Below are 26288 nucleotides of genomic sequence, written 5' to 3' on the forward strand. Positions count from 1 at the left end.
TTCTGGAATTTGGCCTGGTGCACTGCCGTGCGCTCAGATATCACCAACAGGGGCTCCAAGACGGCTAGTGTAGCATTTACTAGAATTAGCAATCAGTAAAGCCTAGATTTTGTTGATAGAAGAAACTGATACCACCGGAGATCATATCGTCCCAAAATCAAATCGAAAAGGAAGACAGGATAGGAAAAAGCCAGCTATTCCAAGAACGAACCTTATTTATGTTAAGATAAAGTTCGCTCCGGCCGGGAAACCAATTTACAAGGCCCTTCTTTTTCTCCTCCTCCTCCTCCTTCTTCTTCTTCTTTCAAGAGGTATGTTAGAGGGAACTGTAACTGCTAAGGTCTTATCGTCCCGAAAGCGGACAGAGGAGGATAGGATCAAGAGAAGCCGTTCCGAGAACGAACCTTATCTGTTTAGGATAACGTTCGCTCCGGATGGGAATCGAACCTCTCGCGACCTAGCGCTTACAAGGCAGGAACAAGAATTTACAAGGCAGGCAGGATCTAGTGTTCTGGTCTAGTATTTACAAGGCAGAAACAATAAGATACAACCCGATAGACAAGAGTTTCACACCCTGTTCGGAAAGTAACGAGCCGACACTGTTTACTAGCCATAATTAATGTATGATATTCATGCAATCGTACTTTTTGAATGATGGGAACTTCAATCACACCTACCAAAAAATAATTGGATTTTTGGACAAAGAGTATACCTAGCTATATATATATATATATATAGGTACTTTTGAGTTACCGTTCAAAACAAATACGACGATGAAGCCATGTGTCAAATTGTATTTGGTAATGTTATGTTTTCGTTGGATGCTTTAAGTTTAAGATTTTGAGGAGCTAACTAGGTAATGAAAATTTTAAAGAACCAACTAGGTAGGCACGTAGGTAGATACTTTGCAGATTTTTTCCCCTCTCTCTTATTCTTCTTCTTTTTCTTCTTCTTCTCCTTCTTCTTCTTCGCCTTTCTCTTCCACCACTTCATTGCTGTCTTTTTTAATGACACTTTGTTTTTTTATTGTTTCAAGATTCAAGAGACACAAACATCTGCTTGACAGCAGTGAGGTAATGAAACAACGTTACCTACTTAGTTCTTAGTTGTCTGCATCAAAAACCATCTCTAAAGTCAAGAGCTGAGATGCCTTCTCGACCTCCTCCTCCTCTCCTCTTCTCTTCTGTTTTTGTAATGTTAAGTAGTATTTTGTAATGTTAAGTTGTACCTATTTTGTAAAGTTGTATTTTGTAATGTTAAGTTGTACCTACCTATTTTTTAAAGTTGTATTACCTTCTATTATTTTGTAATATTATGTTTCACCTATTTCGTAAAGTTTTATTTTGTAATGTGAAATTGTACCTATTTTGTAAAGTTGTATTTCGTAATGTTATGTTTTACCTATTTTGTAATGTTAGGTTGTACCTATTCCAATATTGAGGAATTTTGTATTTTGTAGGTACTTCACAAACGAATGTGGCACGTATTTTAAGATTTTATAATTTCTTTGCCCTTTGAAGAGACAGATATCATTCCAACTGCATAAAAATCCATGTTTATACACTGCAAACATTAAGAAAATACCTACTTATATTTTTTTCACACTCACTCCCTCTTTATCTCTCTCTCTCTCTCTCTCTCTCTCTCTCTCTCTCTTTCTCTCTCTCTCTCTCCCTCTTTCTCAGATCTTTCCCTATATTTCCTCTTTTTCTTCCCTTTTCTCAATTTTTTCTTTCAGTAACACATTTTTTTATACCATCTCTCTCTCTCTCTCTCTCTTACCTCCCGCTTTCTCTTTCTCCTTTCAGTCTTTTCTCTCTTCCTATCCTTTCCCTCTCCTTCTCACTCCTGTCTATTGCTTTCTCATTTTTCTTTGCCTTTTTTCATTAGAACGCCGCGCCGGAAGTCAGGAATAATCGAAAGGAAAGAGAAAGAGAGGGAACAAGAGAGAGCAGAGAGAGAAGGAGGGAGGGAGGTAGAGAGAGGGGGAGGGAGAGAGAGGGAAGGCATTTCAATATCGATGTTTCTCCCTGTATTAGATTTCAATGGAAAGTTTTGATATTGCAATATTACTGATGGTAGACCTTTTTTTTCATTAGGACGCCGCGCCGGAAGTCAGGAATAATCGAAAGGAAAGAGAAAGAGAGGGAACGAGAGAGAACAGAGAGAGAAGGAGGGAGGGAGGTAGAGAGAGGGAAGGCATTTCAATATCGATGTTTCTCCCTGTATTAGATTTCAATGGAAAGTTTTGATATTGCAATATTACTGATGGTAGATGAAATCTGAGAGAGAGAGAGAGAGAGAGAGAGAGAGAGAGAGAGAGAGAGAGAGAGAGAGAGAGAGAGAGAGAGAGAGAGAGAGAGAGAGAGAGAGAGAGAGAGAGAGAGGGATGAGAGGAAGAAAAAAATGAGTGAGAGGTTTCTCTCTCTCTCTCTCTCTCTCCTATTATGTTCATATCATTAGGCGCAAACTTTTTGTTTCATATCTCGATCTAATCAGAATTCGGTATCAAAACAACAAGGGTTAGAGCCAGATCAGCACGGATAGTACGTTGAATAGCGCGGTCAAACTTTCTTGACTTGGCGGGGCGGAGCGCTACCGCGCTCCTTAATGTATTGTATCAGTTCCCCGTATATATCTTAAGAAGAGCATATTATAGGTACAGAGGTAAGTATAAAAAGTTATTCAGTAAAACCTGTAGGTATCATACAAGAAATCGATACTCCATTGAACAGAAATAGCGTTGGAAAGTAAAAACGCCAATATAGAAACACCCAGATAAGGGTCAACTAGCGTTGAACTTACATGATTGTAATCGACAGATAGAGAGAGAGAGAGAGAGAGAGAGAGAGAGAGAGAGAGAGAGAGAGAGAGAGAGAGAGAGAGAGAGAGAGATTATAACTTATTTATTTTTATTTATTATTGGTCTGTAAAATAGACTAGGATGTAAAAAATACTCTAGTAAATTTATTTCGGCAATTTCTAAATCAGTAAATAAATTATTTGAATTTTTGTTTAATCATAAACAGTGCAGTGTCTTTTTTTGGATTCTGTGATACCTATCTGACCTGTTAATTGCTGCATTTCAACCACTGATAAACGGATATGCTGATAAGGTTGAAAAGTTTTAGACGAGAGCTGTGATAAATAAAATCAGGTAAGTACCTCTACCTACCTAAAATCCTAAAAGAAAAAAAAAAGTCTTTTTATGGTGTACCCATTTTACGTTTATCCTTCTGCAAGAAAGAAATTTGTACATTTGGCACATCCACTATTTCACAAATAAGAACGTAATAATGTGAACTACCTACCTACTCGTAGAAAATAGAAACCCTATTTCATTACGCTATTAGGATTAGAAAATTTGGAAACTTTGGCACATTCACCATTTCACTAATATGTAAACGTACATAACATAAACCTACTGTAAATCATTCATAGGTATAAGCTCCTTTTTCATACCTAAATGTTACCAAATAAAAATCGAAAATTTGGTACTTTTGATAGGTACATCCACTATCTAACTAGTTTAAAATGCACTACTAACAGTTAGATACTTTTTTACTCTCCCTTTTGTCCCTAATAAAAATGGAAATTTTGGTGCTTTTGACACATCCACTAAAAAGCTCTCTCTCTCTCTCTCTCTCTCTCTCTCTCTCTCTTTCCCTCCCTTTCTTCCTTTGCCTTCATATTCCTCTTCGGTCAAAGGCGAAAGGAAAATTTTTTGTAAACCCTGCATATGAAGCTATTCTTGTTCTTCAGGTTCTGCTCCTATCGGAGGTTGGATATTTAATGGCAGATTGGCTATTTGCTCCTTGTCCTTGACAGTCTGGAATATATCTCCTGTTGTACCTACACTCGAACCACTTTCGCAGATGTGGCTCGTCCATGATTTTCTTCTTCTTCCACGACCTCTTCTACCGTGATTTTCTTGTATAGACAACACCAAATTTTGATCCACCGCGACGATACCTACACTCGAACCACTTTCGCAGATTGCTCGTCCATGATTTTCTTCTTCTTCCACGACCTCTTCTACCGTGATTTTCTTGTATAGACAACACCAAATTTTGATCCACCGCGACGTACCATTACAATTTTTTTTGACACCCTGTATAATCGCCATCACCTCACTTCCTACTCGTTGGCTTGAGCAAGAGGTTTCATTGAGAGGTTTTTTTAAATTAAAAACACGGTTTTTTATCTGCGAAGGAAAAATAGAATTTGCACAGAGCTCTCTATCTTGTATCTATCTGTGCGTGGATTCGAATATGTCTACAAGAATGGGAGGGCGTTGTAAATTGCTTTCAAATTAATCTTGATCGACAGATAAAACGATCTATCATCTCATGGGGGGCGGTGAATCCCCCCCTCCCCCCTACTCGGAAAGCTCCACCTCCAGTCTGAACAAGAGTGGAGATGGCGCCCCTAACCCCTCAGGGCCGCCGAGCGCCCTTAACCCCAATGGGCCGCAACCACAGAGCAGCGGCGGCACACAGCAGAGGTATGAGTCGAATCTGGTGGATGAGATGACTAGTTTGGAAATATTTTGAGCCTAATGGGTTGATAATAGTTTAGGAATATTTTGAGCCTAACGGGTTGATAATAGTTTGGAAATATTTTGAGCCTAACGGGTTGATAATAGTTTGGAAATATTTTGAGCCTAATGGGTTGATAATAGTTTGGAAATATTTTGAGCCTAATGGGTTGATAATAGTTTGGAAATATATTGAGCCTAATGGGTTGATAATAGTTTGGAAATATTTTGAGCCTAATGGGTTGATAATAGTTTGGAAATGTTTTGAGCCTAATGGGTTGATAATAGTTTGGAAATATTTTGAGCCTAATGGGTTGATAATAGTTTGGAAATATTTTGAGCCTAATGGGTTAATAATAGTTTGGAAATATTTTGAGCCTAATGAGTTGATAATAGTTTGGAAATATTTTGAGCCTAATGGGTTGATAATAGTTATATTTCGGCATTTGATGTGTTCCAATCCATATCTTTGTACATAATTATGTTCTATTATGAATTATTTCGGAGTAATGTACTATGCACGAGCCTAATGGGTTGATAATAGTTTGGAAATATTTTGAGCCTAATGGGTTGATAATAGTTTGGAAATATTTTGAGCCTAATGGGTTGATAATAGTTTGGAAATATTTTGAGCCTAATGGGTTGATAATAGTTTGGAAAAATATTTCGGCATTTGATGTGTTCCAATCCATATCTTTGTACATAATTATGTTCTATTATGAATTATTTCGGAGTAATGTACTATGCACATCCAAATTTATAGGACATTATTAGATTCTATTTAGGTATACTTATCTTATTTATTTCTTGTAAGCTAAGCTCCTAGATTTAAGATTGTGCCCTATATAGTTTTAAATCTGAGAAATACAATCAAAAATAGACTTATTTTGTGTTGATTCTTTTAATGAGAAGGTTGTTGCAAGGAGAAAAAAAGTAGGTTTTATTAGTAAATAGTAAATCTCAGTCATTAATATTATTTCTGGATATCACAGCATTAAAATCTAAGCCTTCTAGGAGCCTTCTTTTCTAGTGATCTCAACTAGACATAAATTTTTTTACATTGGTAATTCCGCCAATGGTCGCTACTCGATTACAGTAGTCACAGTGAATTGATATCACGAAGGAAGGTAAAGTTATGAAATAGGTAACTACAAAACTTATTGCCTTTATATGATACAATGGATACGGATACACGAGGGAACTGTAACTGCTATGGTTTTATCGTCCCGAAATCGAAGAGAGAAGGAAGACAGGATAGGAGAAAGCCAGCCGTTTCGAGAACGAACATTATCCCATCAGGATAAAATCCGCCCCGGGCGGGACGAACCCGCGACCTAGCGCTTACAAGGCAGACGCACTACCAACTAAGCTAACTAGGCTGGCGATGGTATGGTTTAACATCACTGTATATTTGCTGAAATCTCAAGTGATTTTTTTTTTATGTAAAAGAATGGTTAAGGCCAGCTACTCATTATCAGATAGACTTGACTGGTTGTTGTTGGTGTTTGTTGTTTGTTTTATGTAAAAGAATGGTTAAGGCCAGCTACTCATTATCAGATAGACTTGACTGGTTGTTGTTGGTGTTTGTTGTTTGTTTCTTGTTTGTTGTTGTTGTTGTTGCTGCTGTTGTAGCGACTTTAGCTTTCGCCGAATGGTGTTGGCAGAGTAAATAAAAGATATCTTTTTGTATCTGCCATACACCGGTGTGATGGAACTGTAACTGTCAAGGTCTTATCGTCCCGAAATCGAAGAGAGAAGGAGAGCAGGATAGGAGAAAGCCAGCCGTTCCGAGATTTGTTCAGCATAAAATTCGCCCCAGGCGGGAATCGAACCTGCGGCCTAGCGCTTACAAGGCAGACGCGCTAAAAAACCATGCTAACTAGCTGACAAAAATTCTTCTAAAAAGTCACTTGTCTCTATTTCTCTATCCACAGTGCTCAACAGTTTCCCACCAATACGACCCGCGCCCACCACCACACCCCCAACCCTAACTATCGGTGGCACAACTCCGAAATCCGCGGAGTCGGCCTATCCTACTGCCCGATGGGGTCAAGGGCCACCCCCAAAGGCAGCCTGTACCCCACACCACCTACTTCAGGCAGTCAATCAGACCTGTTAGACTCGATTCAGCCATCCCAACATCAGAACAGACATATCTACAATCGAGGAGAAAGCTTGTCCAGCGACAATCTCCTCTCGAATCGATATCCCGATTCGATGAATCGACATTCCGATTCGATTAATCGAACGCAGAGTTCGATATCGTCGGACAACTTGCTAGTCAATCGGACCTGTTAGACTCGATTCAGCCATCCCAACATCAGAACAGACATATCTACAATCGAGGAGAAAGCTTGTCCAGCGATAACCTCCTCTCGAATCGATATCCCGATTCGATGAATCGACATTCCGATTCGATTAATCGAACGCAGAGTTCGATATCGTCGGACAACTTGCTCAATTCGACTTACGCAGATGAGGAATCGCGCCAATGCAACGAGCTTATCGATTTGACCGACTATCGAACGGGAAGTATCGATAACAATCGAATATCAACTATCGATAGTCGGAAATCGAATCGGCAAGACGAGCGATATGTTCAAGAATCGAATTATCGATCTCAATATATCGATTCAAGGAATCACTGTGATAACTATCGATAGTCGGAAATCGAATCAGCAAGACGAGCGATATGTTCAAGAATCGAATTATCGATCTCAATATATCGATTCAAGGAATCACTGTGATAACGATAATCTTGCTCTCGAAAATCGATTGCAAAATATCCACCTGAATCAGAACATAGGAGAGGGAGCGATTCGGTATGAAAAACTCGATAATCGACGTCACTGTGATAACGATAACCTTGCTCTCGAAAATCGATTGCAAAATATCCACCTGAATCAGAACATAGGAGAGGGAGCGATTCGGTATGAAAAAATCGATAATCGACTGTCGAATGCCGATAATAGTCGATTATCAAATATCGATAGTATTAATCGTTTATCAAACGATAACAATAATAGAATATCAAATATCGAAAACAATAATCGATTATCGAACGATAATAATCGAATATCAACTATCGAAAACAACAATCGATTATCAAATATCGATACTATCAATCGATTATCAACTATCGATAGGAACAGTGTGAAAGTGGAGAGCGGTGTATTGAAGAGGTATACAAATACCCCCAGTGGCGGAGTGGTACCTTGGCCAGGGGGAGATACGAGAGTCGGATATCAAGGGACCAATCAGAATCAAGTTTATCAGGGGACCAATCAAGGATATTCGGGGCAGAGTGGATTAGGAACAGTGTGAAAGTTGAGAGTGGTGTATTGAAGAGGTATACAAATACCCCCAGTGGCGGAGTGGTACCTTGGCCCGGGGGAGATACGAGAGTCGGATATCAAGGGACCAATCAGAATCAAGTTTATCAGGGGACCAATCAAGGATATTCGGGGCAGAGTGGATTGTCCAATCAGAATCAAGGACATCAGGGATTGCCCAATCAGAGTCAAGGATATCAGGGAGCAACTAATCAGGGCACGAGTTTGAATGGGTCAAATGTGAACGGAATGCGAGCTTATCAACATTTTAATAATCAGGTAAATACAAAAAATAGGATAAAGATTGCCCCGAGCGGGAATCGAACCCGCGACCTAGCGCCTACAAGATGAGAAAAGTAAAAAAGAAAGAAAAAACATCTGTACTGTGACCTCGTTTAGACTGCGGGAGTTAAAAGGACTTTTCAGTCTCATTTTTTTTTTTTTTTTTTTTTTTCTTATCAACAGTTTAATAATCAGGTAAATACAAAAAAAAAAAAAATAGGATAAAGTTTGCCCCGAGCAGGAATCGAATCCGCGACCTAGCGCCTACAAGATGAGAAAAGTAAAAAAGAAAGAAAAACTTCTGTTTTGTGACCTCGTTTAGACTGCGGGAGTTAAAAGGACTTTTCAGTCTCGTTATTTCAGGATAAACAAGGTATATTCTATTCTACCAGCCTCAGTGGCGTAGTGGTCAAGGCGCTCGTCTGGTAAACAGGAGGGCGTGGGTTCGATCCCAGCCGAGGCATGGAATTTTATCCTCATTTATTTGAGAATTTGACCACATAATAATGGGGATAATATTCATTTGATCTCGGGTTCGATTCCCGGCGGAAGTTTTTTTGCCTCTGTGGCTTGGAGTTCGGGGTGCACACTCAGCCTCGTGAGGACAATTGAGTAGCTACCAGTGGCGGCATTACCAATGTAATAAAGAGATTATTAAAATTAGAAATTGATTGCAAAGGAGACACTTAGTAATGCTGTGATAGGCTCGAAAGGTGTGAAACGGCTCTGGCTTTACCACAAAGAATTCATGACAGGTTGTTTACCAAACTGGAAAACCGGGGGAAAAGTCAAGGACTTTAAGGTTTTTTTGATTTGGGTAGACACCCTGCATGATTTAATTTTTTTTTATTGAAATATGGAAATTGATTGCAAAGAAGAGGCACTTTGTAGGAGTGCTCTGATATGCACAAAATTTGTATAAAGGCTCTGCTTTACCACAAATAAATTCAAGATTATGATTATGTCTACATATAGGTACCTACGATTTGATATGGTTTTGACATTATGTAATTAATTCCTTTTTCTTCAATCTCTCTCCTTCCCCTCCTAGGAAATCGTCATAACCCCCAACCAACTAGCGTCCATGTTAACCCCCATGTCAACACGACCCCTTCCATGGAAATTGATTGCAAAGAAGGGGCACTTAGTAGGAGTGCTTTGATATGCACAAAATTCGTGAAAAGGCTCTGCTTTACCACAAATAAATTCAAGATTATGATTATGTCTACATAAATGTATGTACCTACGATTTGATATGGTTTTGTCATTATGTAATTAATTCCTTTTTCTTCTATCTCTCTCCTTCCCCTCCTAGGAAATCGTCATAACCCCCAACCAACTAGCGTCCATGTTAACCCCCATGTCAACACGACCCCTTCCATCCCGGCCCAACATGGGGTGCCCCGCCCCTGGCCCCACTATGGCCTCTACCCCGAAAGTGGGACATGGGCCCAATCCTGCACCTAATGGGGGTCCAAATATGCCAAGCACTTCCAATGTAGGACCTGCCTCTACTCCGAAAGTAGGACCCAATACGGCCCCTGGTACTAATATCGGATATACAAACAGTGACACTGCCTCAAATATAGGACCTCACCCCAATGCAGGACCCACCGGGAAACCTTCCTCTACCACTACAAATAGTGACACTGCCTCCAATGCAGGACCCACCGGGAAGGTCTTTACCACGCCCTCTGGGGGTCCTCGTCTAGTAACATCCACGCCGAAGTCATCCCCCGCAGAACCTTCCCTACAGTTCAGCAACCAACATAGTGACATTGCCTCAAATATAGGACCTCACCCCAATGCAGGACCCACCGGGAAGGCCTTTACCACGCCCTCTGGGGGTCCTCGTCTAGTAACATCCACGCCGAAGTCATCCCCCGCAGAACCTTCCCTACAGTTCAGCAACCAAACAGGACCCACCGGGAAGGTCTTTACCACGCCCTCTGGGGGTCCTCGTCTAGTAACATCCACGCCTAAGTCATCCCCCGCAGAACCTTCCCTACAGTTCAGCAACCAATCGGCTGTCGCTCCTGACTCGAGTAAACTCGACACGCTATTGGACGAAACTGAAGTGGCTGGCCAATGGGAGACGAGGGAATTAGGTCGGGAGCGGACCAGTATTAACAGTTCAACAAATGCCGGTGGCCGTGCAGCAAGTGGAAACAGTCATGCAACAAATAGCAACAGTGCCAATGGGAGTGAAACAAATGGAAGCAGTCATCAAACAAATGCTAATAGGAATGAAACAAATGGAAATGGCAATGCATCAAATACCAATGCAAATGCTAATAGAACCAATAGCCATGCAACAAATGCCATCAGCACCAATAGTTGTGCAACAAATGCTAATAGTCTTGCAACAAATACCAATAACGGAGCAAAACCGCCTAGTGGACTCAACCGACAGGCTAGCCAATAGAACCAATAGCCATGCAACAAATGCCATCAGAACCAATAGTTGTGCAACAAATGCTAATAGTCTTGTGGCAATGCAACAAATGCCAATAGAACCAATAGCCATGCAACAAATGCCATCAGAACCAATAGTTGTGCAACAAATGCTAATAGTCTTGCAACAAATACTGTTCAACAAATGCCGGTGGCCGTGCAGCAAGTGGAAACAGTCATGCAACAAATAGCAGCAGTGCCAATGGGAGTGCAACAAATGGAAGCAGTCATCAAACAAATGCTAATAGGAATGAAACAAATGGAAATGGCAATGCATCAAATACCAATAGAACCAATAGCCATGCAACAAATGCCATCAGAACCAATAGTTGTGCAACAAATGCTAATAGTCTTGCAACAAATACCAATAACGGAGCAAAACCGCCTAGTGGACTCTACCGACAGGCTAGACAAAACCAACAGACTAGTGGACACAGTCAGCAAACTAGTAGACAAAACCAACCCGACCTGCCAGGAATTCACCGCAGCTGTGTCCAAAAATCAACTAATGGACACGGAGATAGTCGAAATAACCCGAGTAGTCAAAACCTCCAACAGACTAGTGGACACTGTCAGCAAACTAGTAGACAAAACCAATCCGACCTGCCAGGAATTCACCGCAGCTGTGTCCAAAAATCAACTAATGGACACGGAGATAGTCGAAATAACCCGAGTAGTCAAAACCTCCACTCTACCAATCAAAACTTCACAGATGGTCAAAACCTCAACCCTACCAATACCAGTACAACGGATTTCCAAACAGATGTTTCGACAGCCATGGACACAATGGAAAGTGGAGAGAGTAATGAGGAATCCTGCGTGAGCGGTGCTCAGCTCCCGAATAACATCAATGAGAGAGTAAACACCTACAAAAATTCAAATGGAAATGCCGATCGAAATTCAAATGACAGAAATGTCGATCGAATTTCAAATGATAGAAATACCGACCGAAACTCTGATAGAAACGCCAGACCTCCACCTCTAGAAACGACGATTGATCGAGTAACTAAACATATACAAAAATTCAAATGGAAATGCCTATCGAAATTCAAATGATAGAAACGCAGATCGAATTTCAAATGATAGAAATACCGACCGAAACTCTGATAGAAACGCCAGACCTCCACCTCTAGAAACGACGATTGATCGAGTAATAGTTGAAATTGAATTAGAAGAATTTAGCACGGCGAAAGACTGTGATGTCTGGACCAGGGGTTCTCAAACAAGTGGTATTTGATTTTGGCATCGCTGATTAATCAATCGATAGTAAGATAGATGCATCTATTTATGATAAATATTATCAATAAATCCTTTGGCATCCATCTATGATAGATATAAGGATAGATTAGAGTAAAGTATAACCTGATGATAGCTTTATAGTTTATACTGCAATTATAATTACTGAGTATACCGTGTTAATTCATTGTTTATAGGTATTGTAGCCGAGCCCATAGTCTGGCTGAGGGACTATAAACAGAGAGTAGATCAGCGTCTAGCTAGGGGATTATAAACAGGGAGTAGACTAGCCCAAATTTCCTCACGCTATATCAATAGCGAAGGTTGAGTGCGAAGGGCATCCCACTCGGAAAATTTTGTTTAGCCCAAAACCAGTTGGCCTCAAAGCGATTCTCTAAAGCTGTTGAGAGGCCGACGACAAACGTCGACCCCATCTGAACATGGAAAAGGCGAAGAAGAAGATTGTAGACTTTAAACAGGTAGTATACCAGCCTGAATTTCCCTTGCTAAAGAAGAAACAAAGGTTGAGTGCGAAGGGCATCGTAAAATTTGTTCCATCTGAACGTGGGAAAAGGCGAAGAAGAAGAAGAAGAAGATTATAGACTTTAAACAGGTAGTATACCAGCCTGAATTTCCCTTGCTAAAGAAGAAACAAAGGTTGAGTGCGAAGGGCATCGTAAAATTTGTAACCAAAACCAAATGTCAGCCTAAAGCAATCACCCTAGTTAGGGCTGATTGAAAGGCTGACGAAAAACACCGACCCCGTCTGTACACGGGAAAAGGTGAAGAAAAAGAATAAGATTTAACTTGAAATAGGCGTCGCTTCGTACACATTAAGTCGTACACGTTTGCTATTTCTTTAGCAAGGGAAATTTACCTACTTCCAGTTTGGATGACAAGTCCAGTTGTGAAAACCAGACCCCGATTTTGAAAATTTGACCTGATTCCCACAATAGGTACTTCCTCATTGCATTGATTAAGTAGTAGGGAACCCTTACAGTCCCTACACATATTGTGGGTAATAGAAAGTAATTAATATCGAGTTACTCAAGGTAAAAACAATTTGGACCACAAAAACATTGAAACTCCGACATGGCCGGTCCAGCTTGAGTCTTGACTCACCAGGTAAAAAGGTGCCACTAGGTTATGTCTAGAAAACACGGAGCAATTATGTATCACCGTAACTCAAGTGTTATAACCAGTGGCGCGCTAGGGCACTCCCTAGCAGCCTACGCTTCTAACGACCTAACATTGAGGAATTTGCCAAAGCTGGTTCTCGAATAGTTATAGTGTCCTAGGGCCAGAGGGTGTTTGGACAATGTGTTCTCAAGAACCTTAAAGCTGTGTCCACCTTAGTCGAGAGGCTGACGAAAAACACCGACCCCGTCTGTACACGGGAAAAAGCGAAGAAAAAGAATAAGATTTAACTTGAAATAGGGGTCGCGTCGTACGCATGGAGTCGTACACCTTTGCTATTTCTTTAGCAAGGGAAATTTACCTACTTCCAGTTTGGATGACAAGTCCAGTTGTGAAAACCAGACCCCGATTTTGAAAATTTGACCCGATTCCCACGATAGGTACTTCCTCATTGCATTGATTAAGTAGTAGGGGACCCTTACAGCCCCTACACATATTGTGGATAATAGAAAGTAATTAATATCGAGTTACTCAAGGTAAAAACAATTTGGTTCACAAAAACATTGAAATTCCGACATGGCCGGTCCAGCTTGAGTCTTGACTCACCAGGTAAAAAGGTGCCACTAGGTTATGTCTAGAAAACACGGAGCAATTATGTTTCACCGTAACTCAAGTGTTATAACCAGTGGCGCGCTAGGGCACTCCCTAGCAGCCTACGCTCCTAACGACCTAACATTGAGGAATTTGCCAAAGCTAGTTCTCGAATAGTTATAGTGTCCTAGGGCCAGAGGGTGTTTGGACAATGTGTTCTCAAGAACCTTAAAGCTGTGTCCACACATAGTTGACCGGCCGTCGATGGACGAGGTGAATCTATGTTATCGAGGCAGTGTGGACGGTTCAGTCGACATCGATCGACGGCCGGCAGACAATGTGTACTCAAGAGTCTTGAGATCTGAAAGTGTGGTTGTATGGAACATGGGCTCTAATTTTTACACGCTTTCATTTTGAGATCTGTCCATGCATGTTGTTCTTTGGGTGCCTCATTGTCACTTGCCAGCCACTCAAGCTCAGACCGTCCCACAGGCAGTCGGAACGTGTGTGGAGGAAATAACTTGAAACCTCGGTCAATCTATTTGTCAGTCTGTGTTCTCAGCTTAACTCCGCACACAAAAAGCCCAGTCCAAGGCTTAGGTGTAGGGGCAAACAGCCCTGTAGTTCGGATTAAGCTTATACGAATCTACGAATTTATACGAATATAGGTCTGTCTGACGGAGACCTGAATCTGTCTCGCGGTCTAAGCGTGAGTTACGGACATCTGTGCCCTAAATCACCAAAGTATGGAAAAGTATTTACAATTCCATATTTCGATATGATTCGTCCAAATCTTAGTCGACCGGCCGTCGATGGACGAGGTGAATCTATGTTATCGAGGCAGTGTGGACATACGTTGTAAATCGTTGACACCAGAAACCGATGGGCAGAATGTTACATCTTTCAGTAGTTGTGACATGATGTTATTAATGATGTTCAAAATGCTACCCCTAATGGTTATAGTGAGTTGTGAGTCAGACAGTCAGATACTTGATCTATTAGATGTTAATGCTCGCTAAATGAAGAGACAGATCTGAATTAATCTGAAACTGTTAATTGTGTATTTCAAACGATCTATCTAGTGTCTTGAGTGATACCAGTATCCAGAACTAGAGGCAAGACTGTCAATAGGTTATCTGGTTAACACTTTAAGTCCTCTCCATCAAGGCCCATGTCAGCAGCGACATCAAATAAAAACGTTCAGGAAAAAGCCAGAAATAGCATCCACGACAAACCCTCCACCAATCTCAAACTCTCCCAGTGACATCAAATCAAAACAGGCAGCATCCAATCTGTCCACCAATCAATCCCCTGAACTCTCTCCTCAAAGGAAAGAAGTAAATACAGAAGTGATTGACCGACCCAACATCACAATCGAATCATCAATAATGCATCTATCAATACCACTGTGACCAGTGACATCAAATCAAAACATCCAAGAGGCAACATCACTTTGACAAGAAAAATGAGTCATACCACTTTGTTACATTCCATTCCATTAAGTTTTCTTTCTACATTAGTGATTGGTCTCATACAACCTACAAGGTATGAATAGGTGTAGCTTTCTCCGAAATGATGATAAATATTGTGCTCACCTAGTGCCTGCACCTCGTGGGGTTCAATGATCCCTAGACACATGTCTCCCGAGCCCCCAAGTATGGGTTTGAATCCAGGAGAGGCTAAAAATTTCTTATTGTGGTTAAATTCAAAACCCCCCCGGTTTGGGGATCCTGAGCGAGCTCTCTGACTATCTGGCCTAGTTATTAGCACCTCTTGGTATCCTTGGGGATAATGTATAAACTTCCAGCTTTTCTCTAGAATAAACCTGAGTGGGCGGACTCTTTAGAGGGGCGACTGATTTGGATCAAAAGCCGATGTTATCAATGATCTTTGATTCGCCTGACTCAGACGTCATTCGACCTGTGGTTGTACAATAGATCTACAGAAGTCGCAGCGCAGCACTATAACCCATAATAGTAGTAAATCATTTTAGAGGGGCGACTGATTTGGATCAAAAGCCGATGTTATCAACGATCTTTGATTCGACTGACTCAGACGTCATTCGACCTGTGGTTGTACAATAGATCTACAGAAGTCGCAGCGCAGCACTATAACCCATAATAGTAGTAAATCAATTCTCAAACAATGTTGAGGATAAACTTCCATATCTCGGCTGGGATTGATCCCAGGCCCTCCTGATGACCAGCCGAGCGTCTTGACCACTACACAACCGAGGCTGGTATACAAAGAAATAGCATAGGATATGGCGACGTTTTGTCTAAACATCTCCGTCTTGGGGACTGTGTGGGAAGTAGAAGTTGAGGATTACCTCCCATAGAATCAAGACACCATCGCACGTGATAAAATACTATGGAATGTGGTGATTGAAATACGGCGTGCAAATTACATGTCTCAAATCAAGAACCTCTCTAATAACATACATTAGGTATTCAATAGATTTCTCTGCATGATAATTATTCACACAGAACAATTTTTTTACAGTTGTACTGAATACCTTTGTAGGTACCGCTGTAATTCATGCGAGCAATAGTGTTGAAAACATAAAACATGTAATTTTCATTTCACAGGTGATACATCAAATCGAACTGATCTGTGATTAGAGGGGACAGTAATGTTGATTTTGTTCTTAAACGGTTGCATCAATTTATATAAAATTTAGACCTATAAAAATGATACTAAGGTTCCAATGTGCGACTTTGGTCACGCATTCCAAAGGTCATAATTATGTCATGTCAAAACTACTGATTGAGGGAATTTCCCCCTTGCTAAAATCCTTAGCAGTTATAAAGTGTCGTCAAACCCCTTTGAAGTAATCTAGTTAGGTATTATTTATAAAAGGTATTTCATTAAATTTATCATTTGTCAAGCAAGTCAAGATGGAAATGATGGTTACATTACATTGAAATGGGGTTTTTTTCTGACGGAATTCCTGTGTGCGGAGTCCAGTATGTTAGCACTATTGCACCCCATAGAGGCAGTCAAGTTCCGAATTGGTACATTGAACATTGAACTGGTGACTGGAATTTAATCTAGGTGTTTAGCACTAATTTAGTCTGGATGTAACACTAACAAAGCCCACGTCCCACGTTATGACGTTACTCATCGTCCAGAATAGACGGAAATTTGAACGTGTAAATAAATAAACACAAATAAAAACACTAATAAATTTAATGAGAGACCTGTGTGAATTTCATGTACACGGTAGTTCATTGTTCATCACAAGTAACACGTTTTATTTCACGTCAGTAACAGTTTTTGACACTGATGTTAGCCTGTGTGAATTTCATGTACACGGTAGTTCATTGTTCATCACAAGTAACACGTTTTATTTCACGTCAGTAACAGTTTTTGACACTGATTTCATATGAGTTCGTTACCACTTTTGTCATTCGGGAAAAAATCGTGTCGTGTGTACAGGGAACACTGTCGTTTGAATTGACATAGCCTACAAAACATTCGGGAAAAATCGGGTGAAACTCACAAGTGGGAACCGGCTCTATGAAGGGATTGACGGACAATCTTGAGAATTTGAAACCATCGGAACAGACAAAGAACAATTTGTAGATTTGATTTGAAGTACTGATTCACGCCGCACGTCTTTGAATGTCCAGCCAACCCAACATTAGATCCCTCGGCACTCTGGACAAACCCCCTGAAGGTGGCTGCTTTCCTTGGATTGGAGGAGGAAGATTAAAATGTCGACATAAAAGTTAACAACAACAAGATAACAATATTTCCGTTTTCCCTCCTCACTCCTTCACTGAGAATATTGCAAAATATTGCTTATTGCTTCGCTTCTCCGCATTTTCCTCAATGCCCATATTTAGGAATAATTTCTCTTTCCCAAATTAACACGTTGGGGTCTAAATTTCATCGCGCACGTGTTCCAAACATAAATGCACTTGACCATCGCGAGAAAATTAAAATAAAAGGGGGCACGACAAGGGCCGTTTGTAGGGGGTTAATTTGGGGCCCATTTGCTCTGGACCTCTTCTTTTTCTTCTCCTTCTCCTCCTCCTTCTTCGTCTTCTTTCTTTCTTCTCCTTTTTCTTCATCTTGTTTGTAAAAAAAAAATATTGTATTGAGGACCGATTTTATTGGAGTTAAAACCGCAGCCTATTCGAACGACCCTGCTGAGAACAAAAAGGGGTGAGGGGTGGAATTGATGGCTTTTTTTTCTCTTTGAATTTTACAAGCAATTAAAGCATAAATCTTGGCACACAAACACACACACTCACCCACACACGCACTCTTTCACGGTACGTAAAAAAAGAGAAAAAAATCACACATTTCATTACTTCATGCTTGTGCATCTCACGTTAAACTTCCCTTTATTAAGGCAAAGAAATTGTTTTATTCCCAATTCATTTCGCCGGTCACCAATGGGTTAATCGTGGGAAATTTTCCAACGTTGGATGTAGAAAGTGAAATTAAGTTTCAGATGAGGCATGAGGCTCTTCAGAGAGATTCTTTGAGGTTTTCGTTTCAGAAACCAGAAATAACTTTACATTTTGCATTTCGCAATTTGCTAAAGTTTTGACGGCTAGCCTAGTTAGCTTGGTTGGTAGCGCCTTGGAAAAACCAGAAATAACTTTACATTTTGCATTTCGCAATTTGCTAAAGTTTTGACGGCTAGCCTAGTTAGCTTGGTTGGTAGCGCCTTGGAAGCGCCAGGTTCGATTCCCGCTCGGGGCGAATTTTATCCTGAACGCGTAAGGTTCGCTCTCCGAACGGCTGGCTTTCTCCTATCCTGTCCTCCCTCTCTCTTCGACTTCAGGACTATTAAGACCTCCAATGTTGCTGTTACCAATCTCTCTATCAAACCTCTTAAATAAATGAAAAAGTTGCTTTTAGGGACGGGCCACTGTGGTACCTGACCAAATGCACGGGAACTCCAAAACGGGGCGCATTATACATCGCCTGTTCTCCATCGTCGAGGAAAAGTGAACGGATTTCTCATTTACATTTCGAATTGTGTGTGTGTTTGAGACATAAAAGATTTTTGGCAATCTTCACCATAAGAACAACATAATGGCCGGTGTAAAGTTACTTGATGTGATCTATTAGGACGTGGTGTGGGAACTGATTTCCTCTTATGGTAAAACGGGCCACTGTGGTACCTGACCAAATGCACGGGACCTCCAAAACGGGGCGCATTATACATCGCCTGTTCTCCATCGTCGAGGAAAAGTGAGCGGATTTCTCATTTACATTTCGAATTGTGTGTGTGTTTGAGACATAAAAGATTTTTGGCAATCTCCACCATAAGAACAACATAATGGCCGGTGTAAAGTTACTTGATGTGATCTATTAGGACGTGGTGTGGGAACTGATTTCCTCTTATGGTAGGAAATGATTGATGTAAAATGATTCGGTGAGATGTACGAAATGAGGTGGTTTCTTTAATTAAAGCCTTGCTGCCTTAGATAGGCCGGCTAGGTATCAGGTAGACCTTATAGGCGGACCAGATTAGGCTTACTTGTCAGGTCTACTTGATAGTGAGTGGCCGGCTTCAGGCAAATGCGGGCATTGACTTATATCGAGCATCAAATAGAGAAGAGGAGGACAGAATGGGAGAAAACCGGCCTTTCAGAGAACGAACCTAATCTGTTTAGGATATAGTTCGCCCCAGGCAGAAATTGAACCCGCGACCTAGCGCTCACAAATCGCGTTACCTTCCAAGGTGGAAGGTATTTCCAAGCTAACTAGGCTGGCAGCCCAGGTAGTGAATTACTAAAGATTTGTTGAAGAAAGAAAGCCCTGCTGCCTTAGTTAGGCAAATGGACACTGACGTATATTGTATTGAGCATTAAATCTAGAAGAGGAGGACAGGATAGGAGAAAGGTGCCCCTTCCGAGAACGGACCTAATCTGGTTAGGATATAGTTCGCCCCCAAGCAGGAATCGAACCCTTACTTAACGCTTACCTACAAGTCGCTCTACCTTCCAAGTTGGAAGCTAGCTAACTAGGCTGCCAGCCTAGGTAGTGAATGTACAAAAGAATTGTTGAAGAAAATCTTCACAAGTCTTGTAGACTAATGAAAATTAATGTAATCAAGAACATAGCCAAAGGAGTCACATCCTTCTCTATTACGTCCAGATTTGACCCGTCTAAAGTCTTCAAAGTAGACGCTCTTGTCGTTGAAAAGATAACCCACCAGTTACCCGTCTGTCCTGTAGACACGTCAAAGTTGTCTTACGTCAATCAGGCAATGCTGAGCGATGGTACATTTCATATACCAGGACTTCACAAATCTTGCAGACTAATGAAAATTAATGTAATCAAGAACAGGAGAAGAAATTTTGTTCCCTACCGTGCAACTTACGTTTGTGTTCCCTACCTCTTACATTTAAGTTCCCTGCCACCTCTACTCCCTTGCGTTTGGGTCCCCTTCCCCTTGCTTTTCTGTTCCCTACCTTTTGCCGTTCCTTACCCCTTTGCATTTAAGCTCCCTACAGATCCCTGCCCCTTGTGTTTCTGTTCCCTACCCCTTTCGTTTGGGCTCCCTGCAATCCCCAATTCTCTACCTCTTGTATTTAGGTTCCCTGCACATTTCATTTGTGAGTAGCAATGTAGCCTCCTCTGGGGAAATCAGGGAATGTTGAAATGAAGTAGGAAAAGGTAGAAGGCTGCCTGTTACCTGTTGAGAATGAAGACAAATTGGTACTCATCAGTTTCCTCGAAATGAAAAGTTCCTTCAAGTTACCGTAATCTTGTAGCATTCGTTATGCCTTTGAATTAGTAATAGGATGGTTGTGAAAGGTATCAGACACTTGGAGGTATTTTTCAGAAGAGCTTACGATAGGGCTTGACTAGAAAGCTAGAAACGTGGACTGTCCCGTGTAAAACTGTGTGAAATTTTTGTAGTCTGTACTGAGAGCACCGAGGAAAACTGTACGACTTACATGACTAGGGATATACTCAATCTCATCAAAAGAAAAATCAAGTTGAGAGATGGTGTGGCAAATGGGGCATCCCACTTTCTTAAACAGGTTAGAATTTTGTCTGAGACAAGTACCCAACTATTTACCTTCTAATATACCACCAAATTTGGTTCCCATATCGAATCAGCAAAATATCCAAACACCTCCGTGGCAAAACTCGTCTGTGATATGACTATTATTCCTCTGAATTAGTAATAGGTTGCTTGTGAAAGGTGTCAGACACATGGAGGTGTTTTTAGGAGAAGAGCTTTCGATAGGGCTTGACTAGAAAGCTAGAAACGTGGACTGTCCCGTGTAAAACCTTGTGAAATTTTTGTAGTCTGTACTGAGAGCACCGAGGAAAACTGTACGACTTAGGTACATGACTTATATCCCTCAATCTCATCAAAAGAAAAATCAAGTTGAGAGATGGTGTGGCAAATGGGGCATCCCACAGGTTAGAATTTTGTCTGAGACAAGTACCCAACTATTTACCTACTAATATACCACCAAATTTGGTTCCCATATCGAATCAGCAAAATATCCAAACACCTCCGTGGCAAAACTCGTCTGTGATATGACGCTTTAGATGACTAATCCATATCTGTACCAATCTCCGAGATCTATTAGTTCGAAGAGACATAAGGAACCGAAGCTTGCCAAGATATTATTGAGTAGGCTAGGATATGATGGGATGCCCACTCGATTTCGTGGTTTAAAGAACGATCCCAGCAGATTGCCTTAAATGGAAGAATTTTTCGTGTTTTTTTAGTTGAAATTGAATTAGAGGAATTTAGCACGGCGAAAGACTGTGATGTCTGGACCAGGGGTTCTCAAACAAGTGGTATTTGTTACCCTGCTGGGGTAAAGGGATTTTTCTGTCCCATTCGGGCAGGATAAGCAAGCTATATTCTATTCTATGGCTATGCTTTCTCTTTGGTTTCAGATGCAGGGAAGTCCCATGTGCGGCACCAAAATGCAGATAACCAATTCTAAACCAGTCTCTAGCCCTAGGTAAGTAGTGACAGCATAGTAACTAAGCCCTTTTCTAGGCTAATAGCTTATACGTAGTAAATAGACCGGAGGTTCTGGGCTCGATTCCCGGCGGATACAACTCTGTTCTAGATGTGCATAGCACCTAACCTATACTCAGTTTTTTGAGGGGCTACTTGTGAGTATTGACGCTAATAGGTTCGAGTGTAAGAAGGAAGAATACTAAGTATTGAAGGTGACAATATTTTGCACAGAAAAACAGGAAGTATTTGGTGTTATGGAATATGAGTATGATAGTGATATCCACAAAATAGTGAAGATGCCGTAAACTCCATTAGTTAGAGTACCTACCTACATAGTTAGATACTTCACCATAATGATTCTTCAAGAGCTACAGTTACCTGGCTACCTCATAAAGACTTAAATGTCACATCTAAAACTCAATGCATCAAAGCTCTTCACTATCTAAACATAAGATTTACTTCGTACTATCTTCTGAACTTAAATGTCACATCTAAAACTCAATGCATCAAAGCTCTTCACTATCTAAACATAAGGTTTACTTCGTACTATCTTCTGAACACCTCTTATCTTATCTTTTTTATTATCTTTGTAAGCCAAGACTATTTTCGTGGGCGAAAACAAGATTTAATTTTTTTTTCTCTCTCCGTCATATTGATATGGCCTTGAGAAATAGTGTCTTGAATTCTTAACCCGAGAATAGAGGAGAGGTTAGGACATCCGTAAATTAAAACGAATAGGCAAGTTGGGAACTGTGTTTTTTTTTTTTTTTTTTTTTTTTTTTTTTTTTTTTACCTAAGCACTAATTAAGGGACTCGTCTTTGGAAAACGCTCCTTTTTGCTGTGCTATTGACTTTGGAAAACGGCCCTTCTTTGTTGTGTTATTGTCTTTGGAAAAACACCCTTCTTTGTTGTTCTATTATCTCTGGAGAATTTCCCTTTTTGCTGTGCTACCGTCCTTGGAAAACGGCCCTTTCTGCAAAGACCTCTTCATATTTTAAAATATATTGAAAAATATAATAAAAAAAAAGTAATAGAGCATAATAAATCTTGCACTAGTAATTAAAGTTGATTGATCCAGGATCATGATGTAAATAAAACGATTAGTCTGTCAGATATAGGATTAACTTGTCTTAATTATTCATGCGATAAAGTTATCATATCAATAATCCTTTGGCAATTTTGGCATCGCTGATTAATCAATCGATAGTAAGATAGATGCATCTATTTATGATAAATATTATATCAATAAATCCTTTGGCATCCATCTATGATAGATATAAGGATAGATTGGAGTAAAGTATAACCTGATGATAGCTTTATAGTTTATACTGCAATTATGATTACTGAGTATACCGTGTTAATTAATTGTTTATATTGTAGCCGAGCCCATAGTCTGGCTGAGGGACTATAAACAGAGAGTAGATCAGCGTCTAGCTAGGGGATTATAAACAGGGAGTAGACTAGCCCAAATTTCCTCACGCTATATCAATAGCGAAGGTTGAGTGCGAAGGGCATCCCACTCGGAAAATTTTGTTTAGCCAAAACCAGTTGGCCTCAAAGCGATCACTCTAAAGCTGATTGAGAGGCCGACGACAAACGCCGACCCCATCTGAACATGGGAAAAGGCGAAGAAGAAGGAGTTGTAGACTTTAAACAGGTAGTATACCAGCCTGAAATTTCCCTTGCTAAAGAAGAAACAAAAGGTTGAAGTGGGGCGAAGGGCATCGTAAAATTTGGTAACCAAAAACCAAATGTCAAGCCCCTAAAGCAAACATTGCTAAAGAAATAGCGAAGGTTGAGTGCGAAGGGCATCCACTCGTAAAATTTGTAGCCAAAACCAAATGTCGGCCCAAAGCAATCAATCACCCTAGTTAGGACTGACTGAGAGGCTGACGAAAAACACCGACCCCGTCTGTACACGGGAAAAAGCGAAGAAAAAGAATAAGATTTAACTTGAAATAGGGGTCGCGTCGTACGCATGGAGTCGTACACCTTTGCTATTTCTTTAGCAAGGGAAATTTACCTACTTCCAGTTTGGATGACAAGTCCAGTTGTGAAAACCAGACCCCGATTTTGAAAATTTGACCCGATTCCCACGATAGGTACTTCCTCATTGCATTGATTAAGTAGTAGGGGACCCTTACAGCCCCTACACATATTGTGGATAATAGAAAGTAATTAATATCGAGTTACTCAAGGTAAAAACAATTTGGACCACAAAAACATTGAAACTCCGACATGGCCGGTCCAGCTTGAGTCTTGACTCACCAGGTAAAAAGGTGCCACTAGGTTATGTCTAGAAAACACGGAGCAATTATGTTTCACCGTAACTCAAGTGTTATAACCAGTGGCGCGCTAGGGCACTCCCTAGCAGCCTACGCTCCTAACGACCTAACATTGAGGAATTTGCCAAAGCTAGTTCTCGAATAGTTATAGTGTCCTAGGGCCAGAGGGTGTTTGGACAATGTGTTCTCAAGAACCTTAAAGCTGTGTCCACACATAGTTGACCGGCCGTCGATGGACGAGGTGAATCTATGTTATCGAGGCAGTGTGGACGGTTCAGTCGACATCGATCGACGGCCGGCAGACAATGTGTACTCAAGAGTCTTGAGATCTGAAAGTGTGGTTGTATGGAACATGGGCTCTAATTTTTACACGCTTTCATTTTGAGATCTGTCCATGCATGTTGTTCTTTGGGTGCCTCATTGTCACATGCCAGCCACTCAAGCTCAGACCGTCCCACAGGCAGTCGGAACGTGTGTGGAGGAAATAACTTGAAACCTCGGTCAATCTATTTGTCAGTCTGTGTTCTCAGCTTAACTCCGCACACAAAAAGCCCAGTCCAAGGCTTAGGTGTAGGGGCAAACAGCCCTGTAGTTCGGATTAAGCTTATACGAATCTACGAATTTATACGAATATAGGTCTGTCTGACGGAGACCTGAATCTGTCTCGCGGTCTAAGCGTGAGTTACGGACATCTGTGCCCTAAATCACCAAAGTATGGAAAAGTATCTTACAAGTGTAATAGCCAATGGAAAAGCAGAATTTTGAATTTGGACGAATCGTGCTACTTACGTTTGTGTTCCCTACCTCTTACATTTAAGTTCCCTGCCATCTCTACTCCCTTGCGTTTGGGTCCCCTCCGCCTTGCTTTTGTATTCCCTACCTTTTTCCTGTTCCTTACCCCTTTGCATTTGAGCTGCCTACAGATCCCTGCCCCTTGCGTTTCTGTTCCCTACCCCTTTCGTTTGGGCTCCCTGCAATCCCCAATTCTCTATCCCTTGTATTTAGGTTCCCTGCACATTTCATTTGTGAGTAGCAATGTAGCCTCCTCTGGGGAAATCAGGGAATGTTGAAATGAAGTAGGATGCCGATAGATGTGATTGTACATAATTTCGCATTGAAGGGACAGAAGGAGCAGTTAACATTGGGAATGCTTGGTTTGATGTATGCTTGGCTGACTAGAAAGGTTCAATCACTGACTAGAAGTCAATTTGTGATTTTCTCCGAATCGAGTACATTTATTCCTCAAAGTTTGATCTACTGAATGATGACTTGATGATGAAATGATGACACATACGTTGTAAATCGTTGACACCAGAAACCGGTGGGCAGAATGTTAGATCTTTAAGTAGTTGTGACATGATGTTATTCATGATGCTCAAAATGCTACCCAATTGTATGGTGATTCTAATGGTTATGAATTCCCAAGCTATAGTGAGTTGTGAGTCAGATACTTGATCTATTAGATGTTAATGCTCGCTAAATGAAGAGACAGATCTGAATTAATCTGAAACTGTTAATTGTGTATTTCATCTGTCTACATGTCTCCGACTTGAGTGAGTGTAATTTAGATCATTTTTGACTAGAGAAGTGAGTCACAGAGTGTAAGTTAGGTTAGATCACTTTGACAAGAAAAATGAGTCATACCACTTTGTTACATTCCATTAAGTTTTCTTTCTACATTAGTGATTGGTCTCATATACAACATACAAGGTATGAATAGGTGTAGCTTTCTCCGAAATGATGATAAATATTGTGCTCACCTAGTGCCTACACCTCGTGGGGTTCAATGATCCCTAGGCACATGTCTCCCGAGCCCCCACGTATGGGTTTGAATCCAGGAGAGGCTAAAAATTTCTTATTGTGGTTAAATTCAAGACCTCCCCGGTTCGGGGATCCTGAGCGAGCTCTCTGACTATCTGGCCTAGTTATTAGCACCTCTTGGTATCCTTGGGGATAATGTATAAACTTCCAGCTTTTCTCTAGAATAAACCTGAGTGGGCGGACTATTAATCTCTGCCAAGAAACTTAAAACTCTGTACATTAAGCGTCGCGGGCATAAAGTTAGTGGTGTGAAGGTTATATAAAAAGGTGCACGCTACCACAGAACTACTAAGATACCTCCATTAGGAGTAATGAAGGTGTGTCAGGGGATTCTGCCTCTACAAATCTGTTTTGCAGCGGTATAGGACACGGATAAAAGAAACATATGGTCGGAGCCAACACATCACCAGTTCTGGGGAGCCGACCAGTAGTCCTCCCGGACCCTAGTTAGGGGTCGGCTCTATACCCTTCAAATAGGAGTTGTAACAAACTCTTAACTAAATGATGATAATACCCAATATTCACGACGCGACGCTGAAAGACCATCTAAGATAACATGTTGGTGTCCAGCTTACTGCAGACTCAGTCAGCTTAAGTTTCTAGCAACTATTGTAGCCGGAAAACTAGGGTTTAGTCAGCGGGGGAGATTTTT

At 40.9% G+C, this 26288-nt stretch overlaps 1 protein-coding gene across 3 annotated transcripts in view; it reads left to right on the forward strand.

Moving 5' to 3' along the window:
* Positions 1 to 2943: 2943 nt before the first annotated feature.
* The window catches only part of LOC103524341, a 45841-nt gene continuing 22496 nt past the window's right edge, over positions 2944 to 26288 (forward strand). For all 3 annotated transcript variants that reach the window (XM_026833451.1, XM_026833452.1, XM_026833450.1), the window contains exons 1-2: positions 2944 to 3157; positions 21460 to 21527. In XM_026833451.1, coding sequence (XP_026689252.1) covers positions 21460 to 21527 — 68 coding nt within the window. In that variant the 5' untranslated portion in view covers positions 2944 to 3157. The remainder of the gene's footprint in view (positions 3158 to 21459; positions 21528 to 26288) is intronic.

Source organism: Diaphorina citri, unplaced genomic scaffold (assembly GCF_000475195.1).
Source record: "Diaphorina citri unplaced genomic scaffold, Diaci psyllid genome assembly version 1.1 scaffold94, whole genome shotgun sequence".
Taxonomy (NCBI): Eukaryota; Metazoa; Arthropoda; class Insecta; order Hemiptera; family Psyllidae; genus Diaphorina; species Diaphorina citri.